This window comes from Saxophila tyrrhenica (assembly GCF_035928015.1).
Source record: "Saxophila tyrrhenica strain CCFEE 5935 chromosome Unknown scaffold_28, whole genome shotgun sequence".
In the NCBI taxonomy this organism is placed as follows: domain Eukaryota; kingdom Fungi; phylum Ascomycota; class Dothideomycetes; order Mycosphaerellales; family Extremaceae; genus Saxophila; species Saxophila tyrrhenica.
Window position 1 is genome coordinate 85,240 of NW_027041760.1, and position 26,630 is coordinate 111,869.

The following is a 26,630-nucleotide window of genomic DNA, read 5'->3' on the forward strand; positions in this document are numbered from 1 at the left end:
AAGAACATGAAGCAACTTGACAAGGAAATCGACCTCCAAACGACAATGCGGGTGCTGATGTAGTCTCAAGGAAGAGGTTGGCGATTGAGATCAGTCCTGCGGCATTCTACCTCGCTTTGGAGAACGTAGTATTGAGTTGTGGAGTACTGCTGCAGGACAGATTACCCGGTCGACATACGGCGAAATGTCCGAATGCCATGCTAACAGGCGCATGTTTAAGCCTTCTATTCAGTGGTAGGTTGTGGGTGCTTGTGAAAACCGCCAAGTTTATCCGCCTGAATCAGTGTGATGCGGTACCTGCAGACCAGCACTCGATCTCCACGGCAATAGGCGGGGTCGGGCGAAGCAAAGTTATATCTCTTGAGGTCGGGCACCGGTGTCGAGGGTTGCAATTGACTGAAGCATTTCGGGTACATCCCACGGTACTTCATCAGCGGGCGTCTGCCGAACGAGTCGATTCAACATTATGGCTGTGTCCTAGCAATACGTGCTCGGAAAGTGAAACACTGTGTTGAAGGTCCAAGATGCTGCGGATGTGGTGACGATGAATTGCAGGTGGAGAGGAGAGGAGGCTTTGTTTAGGGTCGGATGTGGAGGAGGTTCTGTGGAGTATGCAGCCGATCTCGGAAGGAACGGCAAGCGGCGCCACGGAATGCTTGGGCGTTCTAAAGAAGCACAAAAAAATGTTAGCTGCGCTCCTCCGGTACGGTCCATCAAGTGTGAACTGGTGCCCAACTACATGGTGTACACTCATAGGACTACAAGTCCGCTCTCGCCTCCTCACCAGCCCAACACCTCCTGATCGTCTCCCGGAGAGGCTCCTTTTCGATATCTCTCGGGTTCCAGTAAGGGTTGCTGACAGCGATCTCAGCCGCCTTGTCAACATCTTCCTCCTTCATACCAAACTCCTTCAGTCCTCGCTTGACCTTCAACTTGGTCAGCAGCACATTGAGGCCTTTGATCGCGTCGCCGTCGCTTTCGGGTAGTACTTCGGCGAGCTTCCGCATGGTCTCAGGGATATTTGGGGCGTTATATGCGATAGCGTGCGGAAGCACGATGGTGTGTGTTTCAGCGTGCGGGAGGTTGAAAGAGCCTCCGAGGGTGTGGCAGAGCTTATGGTGGAGGCTCATTCCAACGGCCCCGAGAACCATTCCGCACAGCCTGGACTGGTCAGCCTGAGCAGTAATTGTGGTACTCAATACCTACCATGCTCCATACTGAGCCCTTGACCGGGCTTCCACGTCTTGCAGGCTGTTGACGATGATGGGAAGCGATTCTGCTAGAGCCTTGGTACCGTCAAGGGAAAGCAAGTTGATGACCGGGTTGGTATTGCGGGCATACAATGCTTCCACTGCATGAGCGATAGCGTTCACTCCACTCGTGGCACTCATAGATTCGGGTAAGGTCATTGTAAAATCCACATCATAGATCGTTGTAGTTGGTAAGATCTTAGGGTCGCTTCTTGTCGTCTTCTTGCCATCGGCTGTCTCGCCAAGGATGGGTGTCATATCACCTAAAATCATCAGCGGCATACAAATGCAGTGGCGAGTAGGCTGCTTACTGCCCGCATATGTAGTTGGGATGCAAATATGCTGAAGACCAGTGCGGATGCTGATGGCCTTTCCAAGACCCTACAAAGGGTTTGAGTTGTCAGCGCTTGATCAATTGCGCGGGAAGTCCGACTTACGATAGTGCTGCCACCCCCAAAACTAATCACGCAATCAGCATTGCAGTCTTTTGCATACTGCAGCGCTTCATCCGTGATATGCGTTGGCGTGTGCATGGTAGCATTAGAATAGAGCCCAACGGGCGTGATCGATCCATTCTTGAGCACGCCATCTAGCGCTTGAACTTGTTCTTTCTGCTGCGGTGTTGACAGTAATAATGGCGCCGACTTCCCTAGCCGTTTGACTTCATCTGGTAGTTTTGACACGCTTCCTTGTCCAAAGATCACGCGGCTTGGGCCATTGGCTCCGCTGTATTCGAAGGGCTGCATTGTCTGCAATGGAGGTTTTCTTGATCGCTGAAGGATAGTATCGAGCAGGAGCTGTATGGAACTTCACCCACCTTCATGCCTTCTCGTCAACAGTTCCAGGTAAATCTGGTGGAGAAGGGTGAAGTCGGCAATCGTCAGGCACAGTCGGCAGATGGGAGACGCCAAGACCACTGAAGATACGACACGTGACTTCTTCCGAACACCCACCGTCGAGACTATCCAGCCTCTAAGTATTACCATGAGAGTATGAGAATTGCTACGAGGTGTATCGGACGGAACGCAGTACTGCTGAAGGTACGGTACGACATCGGTCGGTTTTGCGGCAGCGCTCTCCCATCGACAAAGGTCGGGCATGACAAGCGAGAGCGGTATGGCAACATGGCGGTGACCATTAACAGACCTCAACTTCTAACGTTCTCAACCCTCTTACCCGAGCGAGAAGCCTGTCTCCCGAAAAACCATGCCTCGATTCCCAGTCCGGAAACTCTCACACACTGCTGTGCACAGGCTGCGGAACCTCAGTGTGCGAACTGGAAGTCAAGTCGCTTGTTCCCCTTGTCCGTCGTCGTGGACAGATAGTCCTCCTTCTCGCTCTTGGTCATGGCGTTCCACGTTCGTTCTCTCCGTCTCAGATCCATTAGCGCTCCTAGCCCAATTCGGGAAGTGCATGACCTACCTGTTGACGGTCACATAGAAGACTTTTGCTCCTACGAAGAGGCAGATATTGTGGCAAACGAGCCCGATCAGTACCTTATTGCCGGTGAAGTAGAACGGACTGTCCGGAGTGCGGTAGATCTGAGTCATCGTTAGCTTGTTGGCTCACATCGCGGCGGAAGAAAACCTACATTCGATCCGATGATATTCGACGGCTGCACCATCATGTTGTACAGCGCACTCGCCACCGTTCTCGTCCTCACAGTGCCCGCGTTCCGACTGGTGATGGCCACGATGAGTGGATGGACGTAAGGCATGGCATATATCAGCACCGACAAGATCCAAGTAGCCCAGGGACTGCGAGTAATCGGCAGCGTTTCGAGCGCAATCAATAGTGGCAGAACCCATATCTGGCTGATTGTACACAGCAGGAAGCGCTCGTTGATCTTCTCCGATAAGAAGCACCAGAAGAGCAGATTGAGGATGAAGATGCAGTAGGCAGGTATCGTTAAGAGGTTTGTCGTGAACGACCCGTATCCGGCTGACTTGAGGACGAGTGTGAGGTACTGGTTCATTGGGACACTGGGTAGGAGCCAGGAGAGGCCTAAGAGATAGACGGGCCACATGTGGTAGTCGAGCAGGCAGTCTTTAAAGGCTGATAGAGATAGCCCTTGTTTGGAGCTTGTGTCAGTCGCTTGATGGCTCATCGATCGTCAGACAGCTCATACCTATTGTGCATGTCGCCCTGCGGGATTGATTTCAGCATTGTCACCAGGTACGGATTGATCATACTCACTTTGCTCGGGTCGTCACGAAGTACGCGATTGACCATGACCTATAAAATGAAGTTCAGTCTCGAGTGTCGCACAGCGTGGTGGTGGCTCAAACCTTTTCGTCGTACTCGTTGAACCAGCCATCCTTGCCCCTAAATCGAGACGCAGTCTGCGTTGGCGAAGGAGGGAGATACCACCAAGAGATGACGCCGATTAGTCCGGTCAAGGTGCCTTCAAGAGCAAACAGCCTGTGATACTGTTAGCACCTCTGGTGACTGGACGGTTGCCGATAGATACACCGACCATCGCCATCCAGCAAGCCCGTTCACACCACGCATGTGCAAGACCCCGAAGGCCAGAAAAGCAGACACGATGGAAGTTGCCTGATACGCCACCCAGAAGAAACTCAACCGAATGGGAAGCTCGGATGAAGTGTACCAGTAGGAAAGGTAGAGAATGTTGTCCGGGATGAAGCCGCCCTCGATTAAACCCAGCAAGGCTCGACATGCCCAGAAAGATGACTTGCCGGAGAGCAGTGCTTGACAACTGGCCACTAGACTCCAAGATACCATTTGAATCGGAATCTAGTTGTCGGAACCTGCCGCAATCAGCGTCCATCATACGATTCTAAAAATGCTGTAGAGTGCTCTGTACTGACTTACCGACCTTCTTCGAAATCAATTGGGAGGTCAATTCGGCAAACAGGAAGCAGAGGTAGAAGATCGTCTGGCCAGTGTTGTACTCGTTGGTCGACAGGCCAAGGTCATCCAGCATATTGTCGGATAACGCTTGGGAGATATTGCCTCGATCGAGTTGTAGTGCAAAGAACATGCTGCAATGCAGAAGCGGTCAGTATGGTCTTGAAACATAGAGCGATGACCTCTTCGAGAGCAAGAGCATTGCAAGCACTTACAGACACACCCAGCTGCAGATCTTCCAGTCGATCTTGTTATCCCGTCAGTGCCAGGAAGAGCAGACGCAGACAGACATATTCATACCTTTCTCACGATCCGCTTCTCGTCCTTCGGATCCCAGGCAAAGCTAGGGTCGTACCTGTGACGACCTTCGTACTCCTTAATGGGCTCGTAGGAGGTGGTCTCCAGGCTACTGTTGTCATAAGTACCATGGCGACCAGACCGCTTGAACAGCTTGGTCTCTGTAACGATTGCATCGCCGAGCATGCCCTTCTCAGGCTGCATAGGTTGGTCAGAGTCGCTGCTGGTACCCTCGCTTGGTGTGTCCATAATGGATGCCAGTCTTGTAGAAGGGGCTTGGAATCAAGAGTACGAGACAGATGAAGGCGACAACAGCGGCTGGTGTTCCATTCCCGCCCAACTTTCAATCTTCAATGCGTGGACTTAGGAGATAGGGCACCCATGTACCGACCCACGTCGCCTTCTGCCGTAAGGTCGTACAACAATGACCACGATTTCAGATCAGGAAGCTGCCGTACAGACGTGATGTGGTCCCGAGATACCAGGTCCGTATTATGCGAAGGCGTGACGATTGTGAAGCGTCGTGACATCAAGCACGCCATGACAGTCTAGTATGAGCTGGTATGCCAGCAGGCGGAGGTGATAGCGTAGCCAATGTCAACCCTCATGCCGCTTTACTTACAGCACGCCGCCCGAGATAGGTGCGGAAATAATGCATCCCGCCCACATGCTTGTCAAAGGCGTATCTTCAAACGAAGGTGAAGTCGAATCGCTCCTGCCAAGAACTGTCACTCGATCCGGCATGGCTCGAGCACGCAAGATCACACAATCTCGACTTCATCTTCTCCATGACCATCTTCTCTATGCCCAGTCCTTCATCAGCAACAGGCCGATAGGGCAAGCATGCGCTGGTGTTCTGCCGGTCTCCAAGGACGCGGCCTTCCTCGCCTGTTGCTCGACGAGCTCGCACGCAATCAACCTGAGCGAGGCTTCGACACTCCAATGCTTCCGGGACCTGGCCGTTCGGCACGTTGATTTCTCGTGGCCACGCACGCCAGTATACCATGTGCTCGGAGATGCCATCGAGATCCTCCGGGGCCAAATCAGACACGCATGGCCTCAATCAACCCCACAGGCCAAGGCGGCCGTGGTGCTCAGAATCAGCGGGCGAAGTCGTGGTCAATGTCGTCTCAACACCCTGCAGGGTCCATGGGTTATCGCCGACCAGTCTACCGTACACAAGACCTTCGTCAAGCTTCTTCCCATTTTAGGTAGGACCACTGGCGTTCTGAGGGCGACGGAGCGGGGTGTGAGAGTGCGATGCCGGGCAACCGACTGCATATATCAGGTTGGTAGAGATGCTACAGTTTCCCTCTCTTCTGCTCTTTCATATCTACCACAAACCTATATATCAATAAGCAAAGGATCGTCCTACAGCCATGGCACCATCACTCGTCGAGAGGACCGTTGATGACATCGCCGAGAGCGTCCATAAGAAGGACAAGAATCAGAGCAGCTACAAGGAGGCCTTCTCACAGCGCGCGGCCACCACGAATTACGAGGCCGAGATCAATAGCTCTGAGAAGGCACCACCCGCAAAGTACCCGAACTATCTGCCATGTAAGTTGAAAGCCTAGATGCTCAGTCATAACGACGCTCATCAAGACGACAGACTGGGACGACGTGAAGTACCCGCCGTACGAGTCCTTCGATGCCTACGAGCACGGCAAGGACGCCGATCCAAAGTTCTCCAACCTCTTCGCTTCAGGTGGTGAGGTCAAATAACTGACCGCCAACATCGGCGCGGAAGTCACCGGCGTGCAGCTGAGCAAGCTCAACCGCGCCGGCCAGGACGAACTAGCTCTCTTCGTCGCCCAACACAAAGTCGTCGCCTTCCGCGCCCAGGACTTCGCCGACCTACCCATCCAGGAAGCTCTCGACTTCGCAGAGTACTACGGACCCAGTCACATACATCAAACGAGTGGAGCACCTAAAGGCTTCCCTCGAGTCCACCTCGTCCACCGCAGCGCGAGCGACACCACGGCAAAAGACTACTTCGAAGAACGCACCAATTCCGTAACCTGGCACACCGACGTCTCCTTCGAAATGCAACCCCCGGGCACCACGTTCCTCTACCTCCTCGACGGCCCCCCAGCCGGCGGCGATACCCTCTTCGGCAACATGGTAGAGGCCTACAAACGCCTCTCCCCCAAATTCCGCAAACGTCTCCACGGCCTGCAAGCCGTGCACTCCGGGCACGAGCAAGCGCAAGCCGCCACCGCACGGGGCTCCATCTACCGCCGCGAACCCGTCAGCAACGTCCACCCCATCGTCCGCACGCATCCCGCGACCGGCGAGAAGGCTTTATACGTTAACCCGCAGTTCACGCGCCGCATCGTCGGTTTCAAGAAGGAGGAGAGTGATTATTTGCTCAAATTCCTGTACGACCACATCGCGCTGTCCGCCGATCTGCAGTGTCGGGTGAAATGGGCGGAGGGTACGGTGGTGGTGTGGGATAATCGGGTTACGGCGCATAGTGCGATTTTGGACTGGCAGGATGGGCAGCGGAGGCATTTGGCGAGACTGACGCCGAGGGCGGAGAGGCCGTTTGAGACGCCTTTTGTGACGCCGGAGCAGGAGGTGAAGTAGAAGTGGAAATGGGGTGTGAGGATTGATGGTTGTGTATGCGTTTCTGGAAAAATCAAGGAAAGCTCGCAATCAGCAATTTGATCCCAACGCCAGACGCCTTCCCGATTTCCCAAGTAAAGCAACAACGCAAGTAAAGTTCGAACGCTCCAGATGCCATCCTGCAGCATCGAGCTAGTACTCCAATCCTCTCAAATCTCATCCATCTCGTCCTCCCGCTCCAATCGCCGAAACACTCGCTCCACAGCCTCATCATCCATGCTCGGACTACCGGCAGCAGCAGCAGGTTCCACTTGAAAGCCCGTCGCTACCCTCCGAGCGCGGCGTGCTGCATACTCCCGCATTTCCCTACATGACTAATCCCTCACCATCCACCTCCATCGCATCCAGTACTCGCGGATGCGGTGTGGCGTATCTTTCAGCGGCCGTAGGGTTGTGAGGCCGTTCGGCGGCGCGTTCTCTCGCAGACCGCGGTGGACTAAGTGTGCGTGGGTTGCGATTCTGTGTAGCCTCGTATCCTGCCATCATCCTTGAGGATGAGAATGTGCCTTCGCCTCTCGGTCCTCTTGGCTCTTGAGACGCGCGATGGTCACTTGTAAGACGAGCACGCGGCGGAGCTCCTTGATCAGCGGTGAATGACTGCGGACGAGCGAGTACATCCGTGCCTCGTCCTGGCAAATTTTCCACCGACCGTCGAAGCACGCGTGGTGGGGGAGGAGGAGGAGGAGGACATCTAATCGGTGCACCTGGCGGCGGGAGTGCGAACGCTTCCCTCGCTCTGTTCACTGCTGCTTGCTGCTGCTGCTGCCCCAACCTTTGCCACACTCGCGGGTCGTTCGCTGCTCGATTGGCTGTGTAATCCCGTGGGTCGATCACTGCTCGATTGGCTGTGTAGTGACTGTAGTCTCGTGTGCCATGACAGTAGGGCAGGCCTCGAAAGGTGGCTCGGGGCGGTATCTCACCCGGATGTACCCCCGCAACAGCATTTCTCCTCTCCCTGTACTGCGGCTCCTTCGGCGGCGGCGCGAGCGCCGCACGCGGGTGAAAGTCGTCGTAGTCGTAGAGAGCGTTCGCCGCGCGTGGATGATTCCAGCGCGGACATCCTGCCGGAAGGCGGCTCCAGTGATCAGAGTGTCCGGCGGCTGGCTGGCCGCAGATGAAGCAGAATTCTTGCCCGCAGGTGCAGATGATGCGGTTGCAGCCTTCGCTGAGCTGGATCTTGCGCTTGCATCTGTGTTGCTGGTTAGTCGATGTGTCTAAGACAAGAAGGTGGACGGGACTTACATCTTGCTCGGGCAGATCTGGTAGTCCTTTCCCCTCGTCAAGCCGGCGAAAGCAACTCCATCATCATTGCTGCCAGCCTGATGTCCGCTGCTGCAGACATGCCTCAGTCCTTCACGCACCCAACCGTACCACTTATCCCCACAAGCGCAGCAGAACATCTGCAAGCACCCGCGACGGTGCACCTGGTCCACCTCATCCAGCCTTTCCGTAACGGATTGAGAGCAGTCTGAGCAGTAGATGCAATCGTCGACTGGGATCATGTACTCCCGCTCCTTCGCATGGAAAGCATCGATCAGAGCTTGCGGTAGATGGCGGCGGTAGTGGTCCGGTTGAAGGATTCTGCTGCCCAGTTTTGGCGGGTAGTCGCTCTGGTCGTTGATTGCGCGTTCGAAGAGTCTGCAGAGGTCGCTGTGGCAGACTTCGTGGCCGTCGATGCGGAAGGAAGAGTTGACGTCTTCGAGACAGATGACGCACTTGGTCATGGCGGTGGTGCTGAAGGTTGAAGGTTGTGGGATGGTGTTGATGTCCGTTGTTCTGTTGGCTGCAAAAGCTGCAGTAAGATGTGGTGGGTTCTAGATTGGCTGTTGAGTTGGTTCTTGTGGTGTTCTCTGGCAAAGGCGAGATGATTCGGCTAGTGAGGTATTGGTGTTCTGTAGTACTGGTGTGGTCTCGTCTGAGAAAGTGGTGCCTTTTAAGAGAGGTTCCGCGCCACGATACGGACATCGACAATGCATTGTGAAGGAGGCTTCGGTGTATTCTGCGGCGGAGCGAGTGAAGATATCTGTAGAGCGATCACTGACAATCGAATTGTTGCCCTTGCGGTCGGAGATGGCTGTGGCGAGGTGTCGGTAGACGTAAGATGGGATGGAAGACATCACACATGAAGACAAAAGTGAGGTAGGTGAATGATAGTTTTGTTTCTCCATTAGTGTGGCTCGTACCTCATACTACTGCAAAAGCACTGGCGTAGCTGACGCTGCTTTCGCTTGGCCTCTTCACCTCACTGCTGCGCTCATACCGCACGAAGCTGAAAGTGGTCGCAGCTGCCTCGCCACTCTTCTTAACCTCCTCCATCGCAGCCATGATGACGCCGATAGGATGCCGTCCACAAACGGTATTGTGGTTCTCCTCCAGACAACCTAGCCACTTCTCGTGGCTGCCAGTCTCGCAAGCGCCCATGCAGTCGAAGTCGACGGCTTTGATCGATTCGTGGATGGCCGGGTCCTTTGGTGAGCTGGTCGAAGCGGACAGGTTGACGGCAGGGCCGGAGCTGGGCTGATAGTAGGTGTAACGGAATCGCTGGCCCCAGTGTGCAAAGTCAGAGCTGATGACGAATGCTGTGCTGGGATCGCTGAGATAGGGTGCCAGAATCTGAGCGAGCTTGCGTTCGGTTGAAGCCGAGGTGTTGCCGACCATGATGGGGACCAGGAGTGGGAAAGCTGAATCGTCTTCGCCAAATGTTCTGTAGCATTGCGTCAGTTTCGTGACCTTGGACGCTTTGGAAAGCTTTGATGATTGCTAAACATACCTGCTCAGCATTTTGTAGATGTAAGGGAGGTGCATCTCCAGACTGTGCTCGTCCTCGTCGACGGACTGGGACATCCATTCGAATTGGCTAGCTGTGTAGAGCTCTGCCGTCGTCTCACGGTCTACAGTCAAGTTGCCCAGAGGTGTGCCGTAGTGCGTGCATTTGCTCAGCGCGGCTTTTGTCAGGTAGTGGTGATGTGATGGTCCTAGCAAAAATACTCGCTTACTGCTGGGCGTTAGTGCTTGAGGCAGCTTCATCAAAACCGCAGATACTGGAGATTTTGATTTTCATATGAAGTAAAGCAAGAAAAGGTTCGAATCGCTTACTCACGCCTTACTGACATCCCATGACTTGTATGCATATGCTGCTGCCGGGCCGGAGTAGGAGTACCCAGCGTGTCTGGGCACCATCAGTCGCGTTGAATCCATGTAGAAGACGACTACTCTACCTACGGAGCAATGATGACTCTCGCGCCCGGTACTGGCAGCTCACTGGCCGTCTGACCTTCTGAATGAGGGCCGATGCAATGGAGAGGTGATTTGACAGCATCAAGCCAGCCATCTAGCTGTGAGGAGAGTTGGTTCCTTGACGATGAGTACCACGAGCCCGCATGGCTGGGTTCGCGGACGACGGGTTTGGAGCTCATCGTGGATAATAGTATCTCGTCGAAGTTGGGAAAGTAAGAGGTGATGTTGTCGTTGGCAGGTGAGGTTAAGGTTGAGATGGCCGTACATCTGGGCACTGCGTATATTTCAGCCCGGCGCTCAGTTGATCGTCATTGCCTACTGTCGCGTCGCGTTTCGCGTTGGACGAAGACCGCGAGCATTCAAGAATAACATCACCATTGCAACGCAGCGTCAAGACAGACAGAAATGGCGCTCAAACGCAAACGATCCACGCCGACAGTAGGGGCAGCCTCACCGTCCTCCTCCACCAGCAGTACCACCACCGCCTCCAGCCCTCTGCCTCACTTCTACGCGCAGTCCAAACCGGTCGATGCGCTCCAGCAGAAGCCAACATGGGCCTTCCCGACTTACGAGTCCGATGAGCCGACGTCGTCGCATCATCTGAGCAGCCGGACGAAGAAAAGACATCGAGACAATCGACCGGATGAAAGTAGCGTGCATGGTGTGCCGCGTCGACAGTGAATGGTACAACTTCACCTCATGCTGACTGCTTGACAGCCAACACCATTTCGAAGCTCTTCTCAGCGCAACGACAGCATCCTCACGCGGAGCCGGTACAGTCTTCTCAAAACACACAACCAGCCTCACAACCAACGGCACCGCAACGAAGCAACCTGCATGCCTTCTGGACCATCAGCAGCAGCCCGGTCGCCCCGCCCCATAGTAATGCTATGATGATCGATGCGGCTCCTGGGTTTGGACCTGGTGCAGCAGTTACCTCAGATCTGAGGTGCGAGGACTGCGACTCGCCTTTGCTGAGAGAAGATGCTATGGATCTGGACGATGGGATGGTACAGCAGGAGATGGAGTGCCGGAACTGCAGACGAAAAGTCTGCAATGGGTGCGCGGTGCTGTGGGACGAGCGGATATGCTTGGGGTGTGCGAGGATGCGGTGATTTTGAGCGAGCGCTGAATAAATTCTTTCTAGATCTTTAATGCAACGACGGCATTCGATGCTGCCATGGCCACCGCAAACGTCCCGAGCTCCAATTCAAACCAGCAAGTTTCGCCAGGTCCTTATCGAAGAAAGACCAGTGCCATCGGGGCTGAGAGCTGGAAGGAGCCACCGCTGCCGTGATTTCTCCCAAGGCTAAGGCTATCGAAAGCACGACCGACATTTACCCGGACAGCCAAGCCCAATCTACATAGAACGCGCGGGTATTCCCGCTTCATCAGAGAGCTCTGCGTTGCTCCGAACTCAGCTGGCTTTATGGTGTAGTGGTTATCACGTGCGTATCCTACTGTCTTCAATGCTACTACAAATGCTGACCGGTTGGAAAGGTCTGCTTTACACCAGTAATACGCAGAAGGTCGCAGGTTCGATCCCTGCTTGAGTCACTTTCTTTTGCGCCGTTGAGATACTGTTCTGTCGGCGTTGGCGGGTCGCGAGAGCAGTTGAACTTCTCAAAAAGCCGGTGCAGACTCAGCAACTCCACTTTTTGCAGACGGCCCTTACGAACGGTAGCACGGTGGAGAGAGTGCAAGGTGCTTCAAAAGAATACCCTTCGTTCTGAGCATCGACTTGCCAAATCACATTTGGAACTCCCGGCTTTCCCACGGCCGCTAGAGTTTCGCCAGAGATGGGCTGCAAACGGCATGCGAAGCTGATAGATGCATCAGCCATCGTTGCAATTTACCGATCTGTTCGGTGACGAGTGACAAGACTGTGAATCCAGCTGAGGGATTGAGACGGTCGCAGCAAATGTTCTCCTCCAATGTGTCAGCACTGGGAGCTGCACTTTTGTCTTGCCATGAAGCCTCCTTGAGGTTGGAGCTGGAGAACAAAGCTATCTCCATGGCCAGATCCTCAACGACCCAACACAACACGAACTAATCAACACCCAAGGACCGGATGATGGCCTCCAGCCCAACAGCAACCGAAATCCTCGCCCGCTTCTACGAAGCCGAATCCATCTACTTGGCTGCACCACCCCATGAGCGCGACTTCGCCAACGGTATGGCCACCGTCCTCTCCCCCGACTTCGAGCTCTATCAGTCTCCGGACCTACCACATTCGCAGTCCCTCTACGAAGGCCACGCTGGCCTCTTGAATTGGAGCGAGGAGATGGCTGCGCTGGTCGACCAGCTGAAAGTTGCGGATCCGAAGTTCTTTGAGCGGGAGGGAGCGGATGAGGTCGTGGTGATCAGTGTTTTGAAGTTGCGGACGAGGGAAGGGGGCAGGAAGACCGAGTTGCCCCTTTTGCAGATCGTGAGTGTGGATCGGGAGAAGGGATGGATCACGAGTACGAGGCCGTTTTATTGGGATGTTGCTGGGTTGAGGGGGTTGGTCGGGAGGGAGGACTGACCTTCGAGAGAAGCCCGACTAAAGAAAGAGAGTAAGAGGCCGTCAGGAAATGAAATTTGAATTGAAGAGTATGTAAGCCCGCAGCTTCTCTCCCAAAAGAATGTATGTGCCCCCACTGTGCCCACTGATCACCTACTCAAACCCCCTTCTTCCCCGCGAGATGGAAGTCCTCCTACACCCCGGTGCCATTATTCACATACACCAAAATCCGATTACTCCCCCCACAAGCCTGGCTACTATTCCCCTTACAAGGAAAACCACACCCCGCCGCCAACGCATCAACCCCACTCGCCAACGAACCCACCCCCGGCGCCGTCCCGCCACCATAGCACTCGGAGTAGTACTCCTCGCCGCAGTAACTGTACCCTTTCGCTGCGCAGGCGTCCATGCAGTTGCCGATCGTTGCGTTGCTGCCACCGCCGAACGCAGCTAGCGAGACGCCGCTTTCTAGTACTCGAGCGGACGTGCTGTCGACGTAGCAGCCCATCAGGTTCCAGGTCTTGTAGCTTGGTTCGGCGAAGAAGGTCTGCTTGAACGTGGTGTCCAACACTACACTCAATCGATTACCGGCTCCGCAGAGCTGCGTGGGATCGCCGGAGCATTTCATACTGCATGCAGTTGCCGGAGCCTGGGTGGTGGGCTCGGAGTTGCCGCACCAGCATTCCGAGGCGTATTCGGTGCCGCTGTAAGCGTAGCCTTTGGCGCGGCAGGCGAGGGCGCATTGTTGAGGGGTTTGCTTGGAGGAGGTGCCGTTGGAGTTGGAGAGGGCGCGGGAGGGGTTGTTGTCGATGAAGCAGCCGAGGGGGGTGAAGCCGGAGGGGAGGGCTGTTGAGGTGGGTGGGGTTGTGGTTGTGCTGGTGGATATTGTGCTGGTGGAGGAGGTGGAGGTGCTGGTGGAGGAGGTACTGGTGGATGTAGCAGTAGAAGTGGTTGACGTAAAAGTGCTGGAAGTAGACGTGCTCGAGGTGGACGTGCTGGTGGCCGATGAAGTGCTCGAGGTTAAGGTGCTCGAGGTAGACGTACTAGTCGAAGAAGTGCTCGTGGATGTCGACGTACCAGAAGTTGAGGTGCTCGAGGTATACGTCGTTGACGAAGACGTGGTCGAAGGTATCGTTGGGGTAAGGGTGGCTGTGGGAGACGTAGCGGCTGTACTTGTCGAAGACGTCGAGCTCGTCGACGATGTAGTCGATGTTGATGTGGACGTCGACGTCGACAGAACCAACTTAGCACCCCAAACGACATTCTTCACCGGAGCACCAAGGGTGGACTTGAGATAGCACGTCGCTCCGAGAAAGCTGACATCCACACAGCCCGCCGTGGTCGCGCAGAGATCGATGCAGTCGGCGAAGCTGTTGAAACCTTTACTGCTCATATCGCCACCTGCATGGTCGATGCCGCACTCGATGAGAAAGTTCTCGCCGTTGGCTGCTGTGTAGGTCGTGCTGTTGGCGTCAGGACATTTGACCTGGATCGGCGTTGGCGTGCTCGGAGAAGTGTTCGTACTCATAGTAGCAGTGCCACCTGTTGTTGTATGTAGTGTGGCCAAAGTCCTGCCAGTGCCAGTGCTTGTGCTTGTCGTTGAAGTGAATGTCGAGGTTGCAGCTAATATCATCAACTTCGCCCCCCATATCGCCGCATTCGCTCCACCACTTCCTAACGACGACTTCAGGTAACAAGCAGATCCCGAGAGGCTGACGTCCACGCACTGAGAATTCTGAGCACAAGCATCGATGCATGTCTGGAAGCTGTTGACGCTGAGAGAAGTGAGATCGCCGCCGAAGTGATCGATGCCGCACTCCACTGTGAAGTTCTTACTACCAGACGCAACGACCGTGTTGTTAGAAGCAGGACAAAACGGTCCAGATGCAGAGCTGCCACCACTAGTCGGAGTGGAGCCAGAAGTACCGCCGGTGTTTGTCGTAGTCGGAGGCACGCACGTGGTGTTCTGGTAGACAGTGAGCCGGTTTCCAGCTCCGCAGAACTCAGTAGGATTGTTCGCGCAGGTCATGCTGCACTCGTTGTCATCTGTGATGCTTGCTCCCACTGCGAGAGAGTTGCCACAATAGCACCTGGCTCTAATCAGTAGCTGAGCAACAACAGGATTGATGGTAGGACTTACTCATTGGCATATTCAGTGCCTAAGTACTTGAAGTCGCCACAGAAGCTGGCACAATACTCAAGCGACATGAAACTTCCCGACGTCGACTTGCCGCTCAGCGCCCGTCCGCTGCTCGCCTCAGTATAGCATCCAACATAAAAGTCGCCATTGACTGTCTCTGGGGCACCAGGCTGAGGCTGCACGACCGGCCGACCATTTGAGAACAGTGAAAGGCGGTTCAGACCACCACATACTTCGCTTGAATTACCAGGACAGGCAGTGGCACATGAGCTTTCGACCACCTCAGTCGCTTTGTATCCAAGAGCGGAGCCACAGAAGCATTGAGTGCCGAACTCCAGGCCAGCAATCGTGTTGCCTCCTTGGGCGCAAGCGGAGGTGCAGCCCTCGATCGTGTTGGTGTTGGTGTTGTAGGATAGATTGGGGAGTGAACGTGGATTCTGATCCGACCAGCAGCCCCAGTAGGTCATATTGCCGGCGTACGTTGCATTGTTGATGGACGAAGCTGTGTCTTTGAGCGCTGGATTCGGATATGGGTCATCGCCAGTTGTCTGTCGAGGGTATCCGAAATCGTACGAACGGCTGCCGTTACCGTAGAAGTTGTCGGTGAACAGACGAGCCTGGCCAGCTGGAGACGCCATCATCTGCCCGGCATCGTGTCCGACGTTCACGAAGTCGATAGTGTCGCAGTTGCGACCTGCCGGATCTGAGCAAGATGGAGGGAAAGCAGCGATGAAGTTGAAGAACCTCTCGTTGCGATTGGCACCAGCTGTTCCCGGTGCGCAGGTCGAAGCATCGTCACCAAGATCTTGCGTTCCACGACCGTAAGCGATAGCCTTGCTGTTGAAATTGGCGAGAATGTTTGCACGGCCCGAGTTTACAAGCGACACCCCGTATGTCATCGGATATTGTGTGAAGTTGGTGAAGCCTTCGCGGTAGTTGTCGTAGATCGGACAGCCAGCAGTGGAAAGCGGGCGTGAGGTGCTCAGCCAGACATAGCTGTTGGGGTTGGCGATCCAGTAGGTGACCGGCGAGCGAGTGTTGCCAGGCTGGCCGATGGCGGCGTACCTCTGAACGGTCTGCGCACCCAGCGAGTGACCAGCGATGACAATCTGCTTCATGTTCGGGAAAAACGCAGCATTATCGAAGTACTGAATGATCTGGTCCAGGACCGTGTACGAGGACGTGTTGGTGGAAGTGTACGGGTATTGGTTGTTGCCGCCAGCAGACCACTGAGATGCCTTCCAGACCAAGCAGTTGCTTGTTGAACCGCGACCGGGAGACAAGCCGTTGGTCCAAGGGTAGCCGACGGTCTTGTCGTCTCCGTTGGCAAAGAAGGGAGCCATTACAGCCACGGAGCTTCTGTTGACGTTGCGATCCGAAATTTGTGACAAAGCACTGAGCATGTTGGACTCGTAGGTTGCCGGGTCCTGGTTGAGGCCATGAATAATGACCACAGCTCGCTGGATTTGGCTCTCCACGATGCACTGGCCATTGAGTTGGCGCGAGTAATAGTTGATCAACGTCAGATTGTTGTTCTTGCCTGCCGGATCCTTGACCTTGAAGAAAGTAATCTCGCTGCCAGGCACAGTCGGGAGGCTGTTCGGGATTGTGTCGCCAACGTATTGTTGCGCACCCGTGGCCTGGAAAAGAGAGAAGAGAAGCAAGGGGAGCATGATCAGACGGAGTGGAGCAGGCATCTTCTGCGCCGGGCCGTTACAAGATGGAAGAAGATCTCGAACAAGACTGTAACCCGCCCAGGTAGGAGGGATGACGAGCGCAGATGTCACTTGAGGTGACTGCAGAGGTGGTATTACATGAAGAGAGTAGGGCCCTAGTACTTATCTTGTCCTGAGAAAGACAGGAGTAGGTCAATGAAATCTAAGCCTTGAGTATGAAATAGGCCAAGCCGCGCTTTCGCGGTCTCATGTGAGTCGTCAATAGTGCAGTCGATAGTCCTCAAGCTCACACAATGGAGGACGTATCTTCTGTGGCGCGTTTGTGGCGAGAGCGAAAGACGAGACCGCTGGGATTTGTGGGTATGCAGATGGCTGTTTGTGTCGAGATTGGAATCAGTTGTCATTATGGCCACAAGACCAACCACCCCGTCTGGTAACTACGTGTGGTAGTGGGGAGGCGAGTTGCCAAATGATAGTCGAGCCAAGCGGACAACGCACCTATGCATGCTCACAGATCAATGGGATACCGCCAGACGTCGAGCGTATTCGACCATGTCTCCAAACGGCATACGTCTGCATAGTCGACAGGCATTGTCTTCCCTTGTTTTTTGTTGCTCGAGAACGGACTGAGATGGAACAATATTCTATTGCATGTAGTCACCATGTTGGGATGTTCCAGCTTTCCATTGAAGAGCGTGGCGCAGGCCTTGGAGAGACTGCAACAGTTGCCGTTTTCTGTCCTGTATCGACTTCTTCAGAAACAGGAAGCAAACGTGCGATGGTCCGATATTTTCGAGATGAGATCCGGACGCTGTTCTTGGTTTCTCGGTTCCAGATGGCTGTCTCGCTGAGCCTGCGACCTCGTTGAGCGCTCACCGGCACGTCGAGAGACATGTTCATTGCATCTCACGCGGTAGGGCTCGACTTGTGATGATTCTGAACGCTCCAGTCCTGTACACGTGGCCGTACTCGGGCAGAAGAGGCCCTGAGGAGGTGAGGAAGGGGGAAGTCGAAAGACGGGAGTGGTCTCGTCTCATCTCGTCCCTTGCCGAAGTCAAGCCGTGAGTAACGCCGAGACATCAACATCAACCTCATTAGACAACTCTCTCCTGTTTCCATTCGACATCTCACATCAATATTATGAAGCTCAAGCATACATGTACATGGCCCAGACTGGGGAAAAAGTCTGAGAACTATCGATATTGAAGCTGAATCGCGCGAATCCGGACGACGATTTAGAACCATTATTGCCAGACTATCCACCGGGTTGATTGACTGATTCCCAGAAGCACAACGCCACAGACTCTTCTGCACCATGGACGCCATCTTCAACACGCCGACTCCGTCAACTGCACCCCCGCTGCATACCCTTGAGCGGAAGCCAACCCCTCTGGTATCAAATCACAAACGAACTCGCCATCCACCCGCAAAATCGGCAAACTCCAGAAACACTTCGGCAAGCCCGCTCCAAAACTCACGCTCGTATCCAGCCGCCCGCCATTGCAGTCCACAGCATTCTGATACATCTCCGCCACATTGATATTGTACCCTTCACCACCATCCAGCCTGCTCAAAATATCGCTATGGATCGGGTCAGTGTCTCGGCCATCGCTCGAGCTGCGCTTCGACAGGATCATGCACTCGTTATTGATGAACCGGCTGCCGAGCACACCACACTCGCCTTCCGAAAGCTGGGTGTTGATGAAGACGTACCAGTTCTGCGCGCGCATGAGACCGGCGACGAGGCTCTGCTTGACCCGTGCGAAGCCCGCGTCGAGGCCGGCGGTGAGGCTCGACTCGTCTTGGTCGGCGAGGAAGGCGCCGCTGGCGAAGATGGTGCTGATGGAGTTGAGACCCTCGGTCGTATCCACCAGGCCCGCGGATCGGAGGCTCGAGACTAGCCCGTCCAGGTCGTAGTCGGCATCGCCCCCGAAGAGTTTGCTGTTGATCCCTTCTATTGCGTCTGCGGCTGATGTGAAGGTCGCGCCCAGTTGGTCGCTGAGAACTCTCTGCCATTCGTCTGTGCTGTCGATGGGTTCTGCTGGAGGGTTCACGGCGTTTGCAAAGCCCAATGCTCCGCCGACGATGTTCAGGATTGAACTGAGGCCTTCTTTGCCTGCTATGCCTGCTATAGGCCCTGCGAGGAAGAACCCGGCAGCAACGGCGTTGACGAAGTTGAATCCAGCCTCCGGCGGATCAGGAGCAAAGTCTGCAATGACCTGGTCGATGGAGAGGATGTCGCTAATCGTCGTGTCTTGGAGTTGCTCATGTGCCAATGTGAAGAAGTCGTGAGCATTGGTGGCCGCGATGCGTACGAGTCGCAGTACCGGTGGTGTGAAGTCTTTGCATGGGGTGATGGGAGCCGCGCAGGTATTCCCTCCTAGAGGCTTGCAATCGAGGACAGAGTCGAAGCCGTCGATTTGGGTGGTGTCGTCCATGGCGTTGAGCCAGTTGGCTGTTCCGTTGGCGTCGAACCAGTTCTGCATGAAGCTGGTGGCTGCCGACGGTTCCCATGACGCTGGATCGCTCTGGTCGAGAGAGCACACGTCTACTCCACTTGGGGAGACGACGGCGTTGACGGCACCGACGGACACCCCGGTGAAGGATGACTCTGTGGCCGATGAAGTGGTACTGACAGCGGAAGACGCAACGGCAGGAGGACTTTCCATCGAAGAGAATGCTGCTCCAAAACTCGCGGAAGGGAAGGGAATGGCAAGTGATCTTGCGCTCAAGGCAGAGAGCAGGACCAGGATTTGGGAAAGCATGGTGAATGGGCAACGTTGGCTGGCGTTCTGGATCAAATGTGGTTTGTTGTCCTCAACATAGATAGCAGCACGATTTCTTATCTAGAATCTTGCTCGTGGTCCAGAAGAACTCGCCATCGTAGGAGAATATCTCGAGGTCACATCGTGCTTACAGGCTTACAGCTTCATTCCTCCGTGTACAGCGCCATCATTTCCAACAATGTTTATCTTCGTAAGTTTTGCCTATACATAGCGTGAGCATACTGAATATCGACTTGCGCTAGTTATTAATGGCCAAAGGTGTTGCTGACAGAGTCGACTGAAATTCAAATAGATGCGGCCACCCGATCCACATTGGCCCAGGTGTTGAACATCCAACAAGGCGACTGGGGATTTTTGCAAATATCTGCGTCGCTTAGCCATTCACTGTGCTCGCGAAAAGAATTATACATCTGCTCTGCAATTTGAGAGACGACGAAGGGCGCGGAGAAGTCAGCATAAGCCTTGCATTTCGATGTAACGGTGAGATATGATCGCGATGCGGGAGGCAAACACGGAGGGATTTGTAGGAAGACATATAACGGACTGCGATACCTACCGTTCTCCCACCAAACTACAATCTCACCCACCTCAGCGTTGAAGTCCTAGCAATGGCGACCTCCAGCTTATTTTCCACTCTCCTGCTCCTGGTGACCCTGACCACCTTCACGTCCGCTTCCAAAGCGACCGTCAACCTCTACCACGGTCCCGGCTGTGCGTTTCCAGCTGTAAGCTTCGTGGGAACCTGCGAGCGCAAGTGAGTCTTACCTTATCACCTCGCGCCATATAGCATTCGAGGCATATCTAACCCTTCCGCGTTGATAGCTGCTTTAATTACGACTCCTTCGACTCAATCTGGACCGTAGGCGGTGCGTTGGACCACAGCCTTCAAGGATAGATGGGGCTGCTGACAGTTGCGTGCAGGTACTGGTACGGTGCGCTGCGTGGCATACTCCGACGGCGAGTGCCAGAATGAGATCAAGGATACTGGGGATGATTCGGGCAAGGGGACGTGTTCGGAAGCGAAGGGGGCGAAGTCTGTGAAATGTTTTTCGGGATGTTGAGTGATGGGAATGAGATGAGTTTATGGGCGGGATGGAAGCGGACCGTAATATGAAGGGAGGCATGGAGCAACGAGCGGTCGCGGAGATGAGCGAGCGGAAAGACCTTGTCTTCTGGCAGAGAAGTAGTGTACGTGTAGATTGCACTGGGGCGTTTTAGGGAAAAGAGAAATAGGAATTACTTGCCTGCTCTACCTTGGGTAGCCCACAAGGATCGGTGTGCATCTCTCGTCGTCAGGCTCTACATGACTGCTCTCGAGCCAAAAGCATGGTGGCCCATCCACGAGTAGGCTCCAAGACTGTGCGGCGATTCCAAATGTCGAGACATTGTCCATCACCGCCCCCTCCTCATCTGCCTTCGGACGATCTTGCAGGAGTCCCTTGAATGTTTGCTTTCAAGAACTGCTGTTCCTTCGGAAGCAGAGTCATAATCTAACCATGTCTGATAGCCTTCCGGGTCTGCCACATCATCCCAAGGAGTGGTTGATGGTGGTGATGTTGTTCACACCAGAAAATGCAGGAGCCAACATCTTAGCCGAGGAAGTCCCAGCCAACCCAGCCTCCACGACCACCACGCTTGTCTGAAGATGCAAGACTCATCAGTTGGCGCAGCTTTCCAATCTGCGTCTTGTTCCATCTCGTCTCTGCTTCGTCGAAAATGCCAGTTCGTGGCCACGGTCCATCACGAGTCGCACGGAGAGTCAGATCGGGCCTATTGCGCTCGCCGGCACAGGAGAAACCAACGCCGACGACCACCCCTGCTCCTCCGCGACGGCACCCTACTCGCCGCCTTGTTCTGCTGCCAAACAACCGCGTCAGCGACCTCTTCCTTGCGGTCTTCTGACACCCTTCTCCTGTCTTCCAAATGTCATCTTCTCTCCCATTCGCCTCGGCTTCCCTGCTCTGTTTCGCGCGCCTCACTTCAACCCAATGAGACGGCGTAGGTGCCTGGCGTACCTGCGTCGACGTAAGCTGCAGAGAGACAGCTGCACGGACGAATGCGGCCAGATTGCTGCTCGAGAAGATTGTCCACGACGACACACATGAGTCACATTTCTTTCTTTTGCGCCATTTCAATCGTCCACGTCCTCGGCGGACCGTTTCTGCCTGGTGAGCATTGGGCAATGGGCACTGTTTCGACGACTCAGCCCTGCACAGCGCAGGCCAGTGCACAGGCCGTGGCGAATGACGAGGAAGGATGCCGACCACAAGACACAGACACCTTGCTGCGGCCTTGCAGCGACCGAGCGACCTTCTCTGTTCTTCTGTCGTCGCCTTCTTTCTGCTGTATAAATCGCTGGTCGATCGTTTCTTCTTTCTGTTTTCTGCTTGCTGCCTTGGACATCATCTCATTCACAGCATATATAAGACGAGGCCGCCCACCAAACTCGAGACAGACATTTATTGAGCATCCACCACAACTCATAAAGCAAAGACAACATCTCCACTCCGACACTCGCTGCAGCAACAGTCTTACTGTTCGAGACATCCAGCTGGCGTCCCAACAGCAACATCAATCGTCCGACACCATCGACACCGCCACCACCACTACCACCAACAACAAAACCACTACCACCAACACCAACAGCACTACCACCAAACCAAAGCGAGACTCTAAACTCCCAGACGAGCTCCAACCGCCGACACAACCGTCAACAGCCCAAGACGAATCGGCCGCCAGTACCACCGCCGAGTCATCTACCACCCCCGACACCATGTCTTCCAAGCCATCCCGCAAGCCGCAAGTCTCCTACACGCCCTCCTCAGCCTCCTCCTCCGGCTCGGGCTCCTCATCCGGCAGCAGAGGCTCCGCGAGCCCTACCACTCGCCCCTCGGGGCTGGTGCTGCATCAGACGGGCGGGTCGACGGCGAAGGATGATCGGGAGCCGAGGAGTAGCAGCTCTTATGAGTATGGGAAGAGGCATCGGTAGTTGAGGTGCTAGTGTTTGGGTAGGGTGGGAGGGGTGATGTAGTTGTGGAACTGGGATGGGAGGCAATACAAGAACAAGAAGTGTGGGAGGCTAGTTGGACGTTCGGACGAGTACACTCGTTCCGTCAGACAATGGGTATGATGGAGTTTACAGAATGATATCAATGGGACAGGATGGATTGGGAACAAGACTGGGCGGCCTCTCGGCCTGGCGCATAGATTTAATGGAAAAACAAATGATACCCCAAACAAAACAGATCGAGACAGACTGTTTCTTGTACTTTATGTTAGATTACGATGGATGTCACTCATTGGCAATGGGGTGTATTTAATGTTACAACAGAAGAACGCTGCCTCGGTCTCCTGCTCACTACTCAGGTACAACACCTCTTCCATTGATCTGCTTTATGCTTGTACCGAACAAGCATGAGGAGATCGTGTCTACATGAAAATAGGCTATTGAGCTAAAATGCCGATTTGCCAGCAGACGGCAGTGACAGCACTCGTTCCCTCCTTCTGATGCGGAGCAAGATACTCCGAATCATCATCACACTCTCATCAACATCAGACACTCTCCACCAGGGCGGGTCCAGTGTATTGCGTACAGAGCTCCCAGGTCTAGATCTGATGTCTCTTCTACAAAGGTAGGTAAAGTCTTGCTCTAGTCTTCCTGTTCTCCGTCAACCTCTGCACATCTCCTTGGACTTACATTCAATATGCGCAACACTACAGCACTGCTCGCCTTGCTGGCTGGATCGGCACTGGCAGCACCGAAATCCACATGCTGGCCAGGATGGGAAGGCATCTCCCACATGGTCGTCTTCGGCGACTCATACACCACGACCGGCTTCAATGACACCTTGGCTCAACCTTCGAAAGCAAATCCACTGGGTAACCCGGCCTACCCAGGCTACACCGCAACCAACGGACCGAACTGGGTCGACTTCCTCACCACTACCTACAACGCTACTTTCCTCAAGACCGTCAACTTGGCATACGGAGGCGCCACAGTGGACTCTGCTCTCGTCCGGCCATACCTCCCTACCGTCCTCTCGCTGAAAGACCAAATCTACCAAGAGTACATCCCAAACTACAGCACCCACCCCAAGTCCTTCAACTGGAAGAAGAAGAACACCCTCTTCGCCAGCTTCTTCGGGATTAACGACATCGGCAACGCCTACAGCAACGCCAACGCCTCAACCGTCCTCGCGCAAGACATCGCGGAGTATGCCAGTCTGATGGACGTCCTCTACCAAAGCGGCGCGCGCAACTTCCTCTTCCTCAATGTACCGCCGGTCAACCGCTCCCCACTCACCGTCGCGCAAGGCCATGCATCGCAAAGGCTGGAAGCGGAGTACATCTCGGCCTACAACGCCAACATCACAGCTATGGCGGCGAATCTGAGCAGTACTTATGCCGACGCCACGACGTTCGTCTTCAACACCCATCGCATCTTCAGACAGGTCTTGAACGATCCGTGTTCACATCTGGAGACCTGCGCGTACAAGAACACGACGGACTATTGTGTGGATTATGAGAATGGGACGGATAGTTGGTATACTTTTGATGCTGACTGTGGGGTGGCGGTGGATGAGTACTTTTGGTTGAATTCGCTGCATCCGACGTTTAGGATGATGAACGCTACGGCGAAGGCTATTGTGGAAGAGTTGAGTGGGTCATTGTGGTGATCAAGACGTGCCAGGCGAGGTAGCAGAAGAAGTGGCAGTCAGGTTCTGGCTTCTCCGTGAAACTATTGTTTACTATTGAGACTTTTGCTAAGCAATGCTGCTCCTACTATCTCGGAGAGCTATGCTGTCCGCCTGACCATTCCTCGTCTCTTCTCCGTCGAACAGTCTTCTACATACCTACTAGAGGCTCCTAAATATACTTTTCCTACCGTCTGGACTGCGGAGACTGTCACTTCTTCTACTGCATCGCCTGGTGCGGGCTTGAAACGTGAATGAAATGGCGCAGAATCATGTCCGGTATCGAACATCAACATCTTCTTTGCTTCTACCAACCACAGCTCCCCCAATCAGGCAGCATCCACCATCCAGCATCATCTAGATATCCTCGGAAGCCAACACCGTACCCTCCTTGTCAACAGCCAATTTGTGCGGGATCAACGACTCCTTGACCGGCCTGGGCGCCTCAAAGATCTTGTCCAGCTCCTCGAGCGTCCTACGCTTCGTCTCGGGCATCATGAAGTACCACACACACCATTGGATAGCGTCCCAGACGACGAAGATGATGTACGTGTGCCATCCAATCTGGGCGAGGGAGATCGGCCACGCGAACTGGTTGAGCAGACCACCGACCGCGACGGCCAAGCTGCTGAAACCCATGCCCTTGGCGCGCATCTCGAAGGACAGGACTTCAACCGGGTAGAGAGCCTGGAGCGGGGTGATACCGATAGAGTACACGGCGCCGAAGAGGAAGATACAGGCCAAGGTGGCTTTGGCAGCGGAGGCGTTGGTCTCGCCGGACTGGCTGAAGACGGCCGTGGAAGAAGTAACGCCGATCCACATGACGCAGCAGGAAGCCATCGAGCCCAGCATCATCCAGCGACGACCGACTCTGTCGACGAATGCAGCGCCGAAGAGGGCAAAGGCGAACTGGAAACAGGCGTATGCGAGGTTGATGTTGGCCTTCGTGACGTCCGCCTTGTATCCGGCCGTGTCCAGAACAGCGGGTAGGAAGTAGGTCAAGACACCGTTGCCAGCCCACTGGGCAAAGATGGCGAAGATGCAGTTGCATGCCAGACGGTAGCGGCTCGCCCGGGTCTTGAAGAGCGCACTGTAGTCCCAAAACTTCTTGTCCGATCCATTCTCGTTCAGGAAGCTTTCGTACTCTTCAAGCTGCAGCTTGACCCAGGGCGATTCCGGATTTCCGTTGCCGTGCCATTTGGTAAGTGTTGCCGCGGCCTGGGTCCTCTTGTTGTGCACAAACAGCCAGCGGGGACTCTCGGGGACGAACCAGACGAATAGAACAATGAGGCCTGGGAAGACGAGCTGGGTGAGAGTTAGTCATAATGTCCGTTAATGCCCGAGCAGCGAATCGCCTTACCTGAAGCCAGATAGGGAGCTGCCATGAGGTGTTCCCGCCAATGTTCAAGCCACCGCGCACGGCACCACCTGCGAGAATCGAGCCCACGAACCAGAAGGTGTTGCAGTAGGCGGTAATAATACCACGCCAGGCCGGGTGAGCAGTCTCGACAACGTAAATAGGGCCGGCAGCCGAGGCGATGCTGACACCGAAGCCCAGGAGGAAACGGCCACCCTGCAGTTGGCTCGTAGCTTGGTGGTAGTCGGATGCGTAGAGGGTGACGCCGTTGAGGATGCATCCGAGGATGATCAAGCTGGAGCCGATGACCATGCCTACACGTCGACCCCATCTAGTACCCGTTAGAACATGTGCAACGTCGAGAAGGTAGTGAAGCTCGTCGACCTACGTGTCAATAGCTGGCCCAACAAACGGCAGCCCGCATACGCTCCCGATTTGGTACATTGCCGAGTTCAAAGCAGCCCATGTTCCATCGTTGGTACCATGAAAGTAGTCCAGGAAGTTGGAGTTGGCGGTCAATCCACCGAAGAGACTGCCATCGAAACCGTTGACTGTCTGGCAGAAACAACCCAGGAGCAAGCAGCCGATGAGTTTCCAGGTGACTGCGTCCGACAAAGATGGCTTCTCCTTCAACAACGCCTCAGCGTAGGCTTCGCTGCCCTTGATGACTTTGATCTCTGCGACGTTGGCCTGTCATTGATGGATCTGGTTAGCTGACGCTTCATCAATCTCAGTGCTGGAGCTGAACATACCTCTGCCAGCTTCTCGACCTTGGTCATCCCCTCCGCTTTCTCATCGTTGACGGAAGACATCTTGGTGAATGCGTCTCGTGCGTGTCCTGAGCGATACGATCAGGCCTGGGGACGGGCATCTTGTAGGAAGATATGTCTTCTGGAATACGGATGTGTACCCGTCTTTCCTGCGTTCTAGGCCGTATCAATGCATCGCTTGTGAGCCGAAGACCAGTCCCATGGGGTCTAGCAAGGCCTAGCTGACCTCGAACGCGGAGGGGATCCTTCCATGCCCACTTTCGGGGGAGCATCGACCCGCATCCTGAGCACGTGGCAGGGTGGTGGAAGTGAACTTCCCCCAACATTTGCACGGGGATGTGGAGAGGACGATCCGGGCTAGAGCGCTTAGACGGACAACATCCTTCCGTCGCCGCATTGGGCATAGGGAGTACGAGGCTCC

The 26,630-nt window shown here is 54.7% G+C and overlaps 11 protein-coding genes across 11 annotated transcripts; 3 read left to right on the forward strand and 8 right to left on the reverse strand.

Annotated features, from left to right (window-relative positions):
- Positions 1–758: 758 nt before the first annotated feature.
- On the reverse strand, positions 759–1,996 carry LTR77_010912 (uncharacterized protein; the record flags this gene model as incomplete). The annotated part of the gene is made up of 3 exons (XM_064808128.1): positions 759–1,161; positions 1,207–1,631; positions 1,688–1,996. 3 exons carry the CDS (start codon positions 1,994–1,996, stop codon positions 759–761), a joined length of 1,137 nt encoding a protein of 378 aa, XP_064653676.1.
- Positions 1,997–2,514: 518 nt separating this feature from the next.
- Positions 2,515–3,225, reverse strand: LTR77_010913 (uncharacterized protein; the record flags this gene model as incomplete). The annotated part of the gene is made up of 3 exons (XM_064808129.1): positions 2,515–2,623; positions 2,673–2,791; positions 2,842–3,225. 3 exons carry the CDS (start codon positions 3,223–3,225, stop codon positions 2,515–2,517), a joined length of 612 nt encoding a protein of 203 aa, XP_064653677.1.
- Positions 3,226–3,532: 307 nt separating this feature from the next.
- LTR77_010914 (uncharacterized protein) lies at positions 3,533–4,667 on the reverse strand (the record flags this gene model as incomplete). The annotated part of the gene is made up of 4 exons (XM_064808130.1): positions 3,533–3,671; positions 3,727–3,976; positions 4,086–4,255; positions 4,477–4,667. 4 exons carry the CDS (start codon positions 4,665–4,667, stop codon positions 3,533–3,535), a joined length of 750 nt encoding a protein of 249 aa, XP_064653678.1.
- A 1,130-nt stretch (positions 4,668–5,797) lies between these two features.
- Positions 5,798–7,007, forward strand: LTR77_010915 (uncharacterized protein; the record flags this gene model as incomplete). The annotated part of the gene is made up of 3 exons (XM_064808131.1): positions 5,798–5,978; positions 6,031–6,129; positions 6,169–7,007. The coding sequence occupies 3 exons, from the start codon at positions 5,798–5,800 to the stop codon at positions 7,005–7,007; spliced, it is 1,119 nt and encodes a 372-aa protein (XP_064653679.1).
- Positions 7,008–7,352: 345 nt separating this feature from the next.
- LTR77_010916 (uncharacterized protein) lies at positions 7,353–8,770 on the reverse strand (the record flags this gene model as incomplete). The annotated part of the gene is made up of 2 exons (XM_064808132.1): positions 7,353–8,235; positions 8,289–8,770. 2 exons carry the CDS (start codon positions 8,768–8,770, stop codon positions 7,353–7,355), a joined length of 1,365 nt encoding a protein of 454 aa, XP_064653680.1.
- Positions 8,771–9,230: 460 nt separating this feature from the next.
- LTR77_010917 (uncharacterized protein) lies at positions 9,231–10,462 on the reverse strand (the record flags this gene model as incomplete). Its single annotated transcript, XM_064808133.1, has 4 exons — positions 9,231–9,750; positions 9,817–10,041; positions 10,147–10,264; positions 10,321–10,462. 4 exons carry the CDS (start codon positions 10,460–10,462, stop codon positions 9,231–9,233), a joined length of 1,005 nt encoding a protein of 334 aa, XP_064653681.1.
- A 1,895-nt stretch (positions 10,463–12,357) lies between these two features.
- Positions 12,358–12,807, forward strand: LTR77_010918 (uncharacterized protein; the record flags this gene model as incomplete). The annotated part of the gene is made up of 1 exon (XM_064808134.1): positions 12,358–12,807. One exon carries the CDS (start codon positions 12,358–12,360, stop codon positions 12,805–12,807), a length of 450 nt encoding a protein of 149 aa, XP_064653682.1.
- A 172-nt stretch (positions 12,808–12,979) lies between these two features.
- LTR77_010919 (uncharacterized protein) lies at positions 12,980–16,623 on the reverse strand (the record flags this gene model as incomplete). The annotated part of the gene is made up of 2 exons (XM_064808135.1): positions 12,980–14,876; positions 14,927–16,623. The coding sequence occupies 2 exons, from the start codon at positions 16,621–16,623 to the stop codon at positions 12,980–12,982; spliced, it is 3,594 nt and encodes a 1,197-aa protein (XP_064653683.1).
- Positions 16,624–17,930: 1,307 nt separating this feature from the next.
- On the reverse strand, positions 17,931–19,367 carry LTR77_010920 (uncharacterized protein; the record flags this gene model as incomplete). Its single annotated transcript, XM_064808136.1, has 1 exon — positions 17,931–19,367. The coding sequence occupies one exon, from the start codon at positions 19,365–19,367 to the stop codon at positions 17,931–17,933; it is 1,437 nt and encodes a 478-aa protein (XP_064653684.1).
- Positions 19,368–23,092: 3,725 nt separating this feature from the next.
- Positions 23,093–24,064, forward strand: LTR77_010921 (uncharacterized protein; the record flags this gene model as incomplete). The annotated part of the gene is made up of 1 exon (XM_064808137.1): positions 23,093–24,064. The coding sequence occupies one exon, from the start codon at positions 23,093–23,095 to the stop codon at positions 24,062–24,064; it is 972 nt and encodes a 323-aa protein (XP_064653685.1).
- Positions 24,065–24,439: 375 nt separating this feature from the next.
- Positions 24,440–26,251, reverse strand: LTR77_010922 (uncharacterized protein; the record flags this gene model as incomplete). The annotated part of the gene is made up of 4 exons (XM_064808138.1): positions 24,440–25,387; positions 25,443–25,770; positions 25,828–26,129; positions 26,192–26,251. 4 exons carry the CDS (start codon positions 26,249–26,251, stop codon positions 24,440–24,442), a joined length of 1,638 nt encoding a protein of 545 aa, XP_064653686.1.
- Between the last annotated feature and the right edge of the window lie 379 nt (positions 26,252–26,630).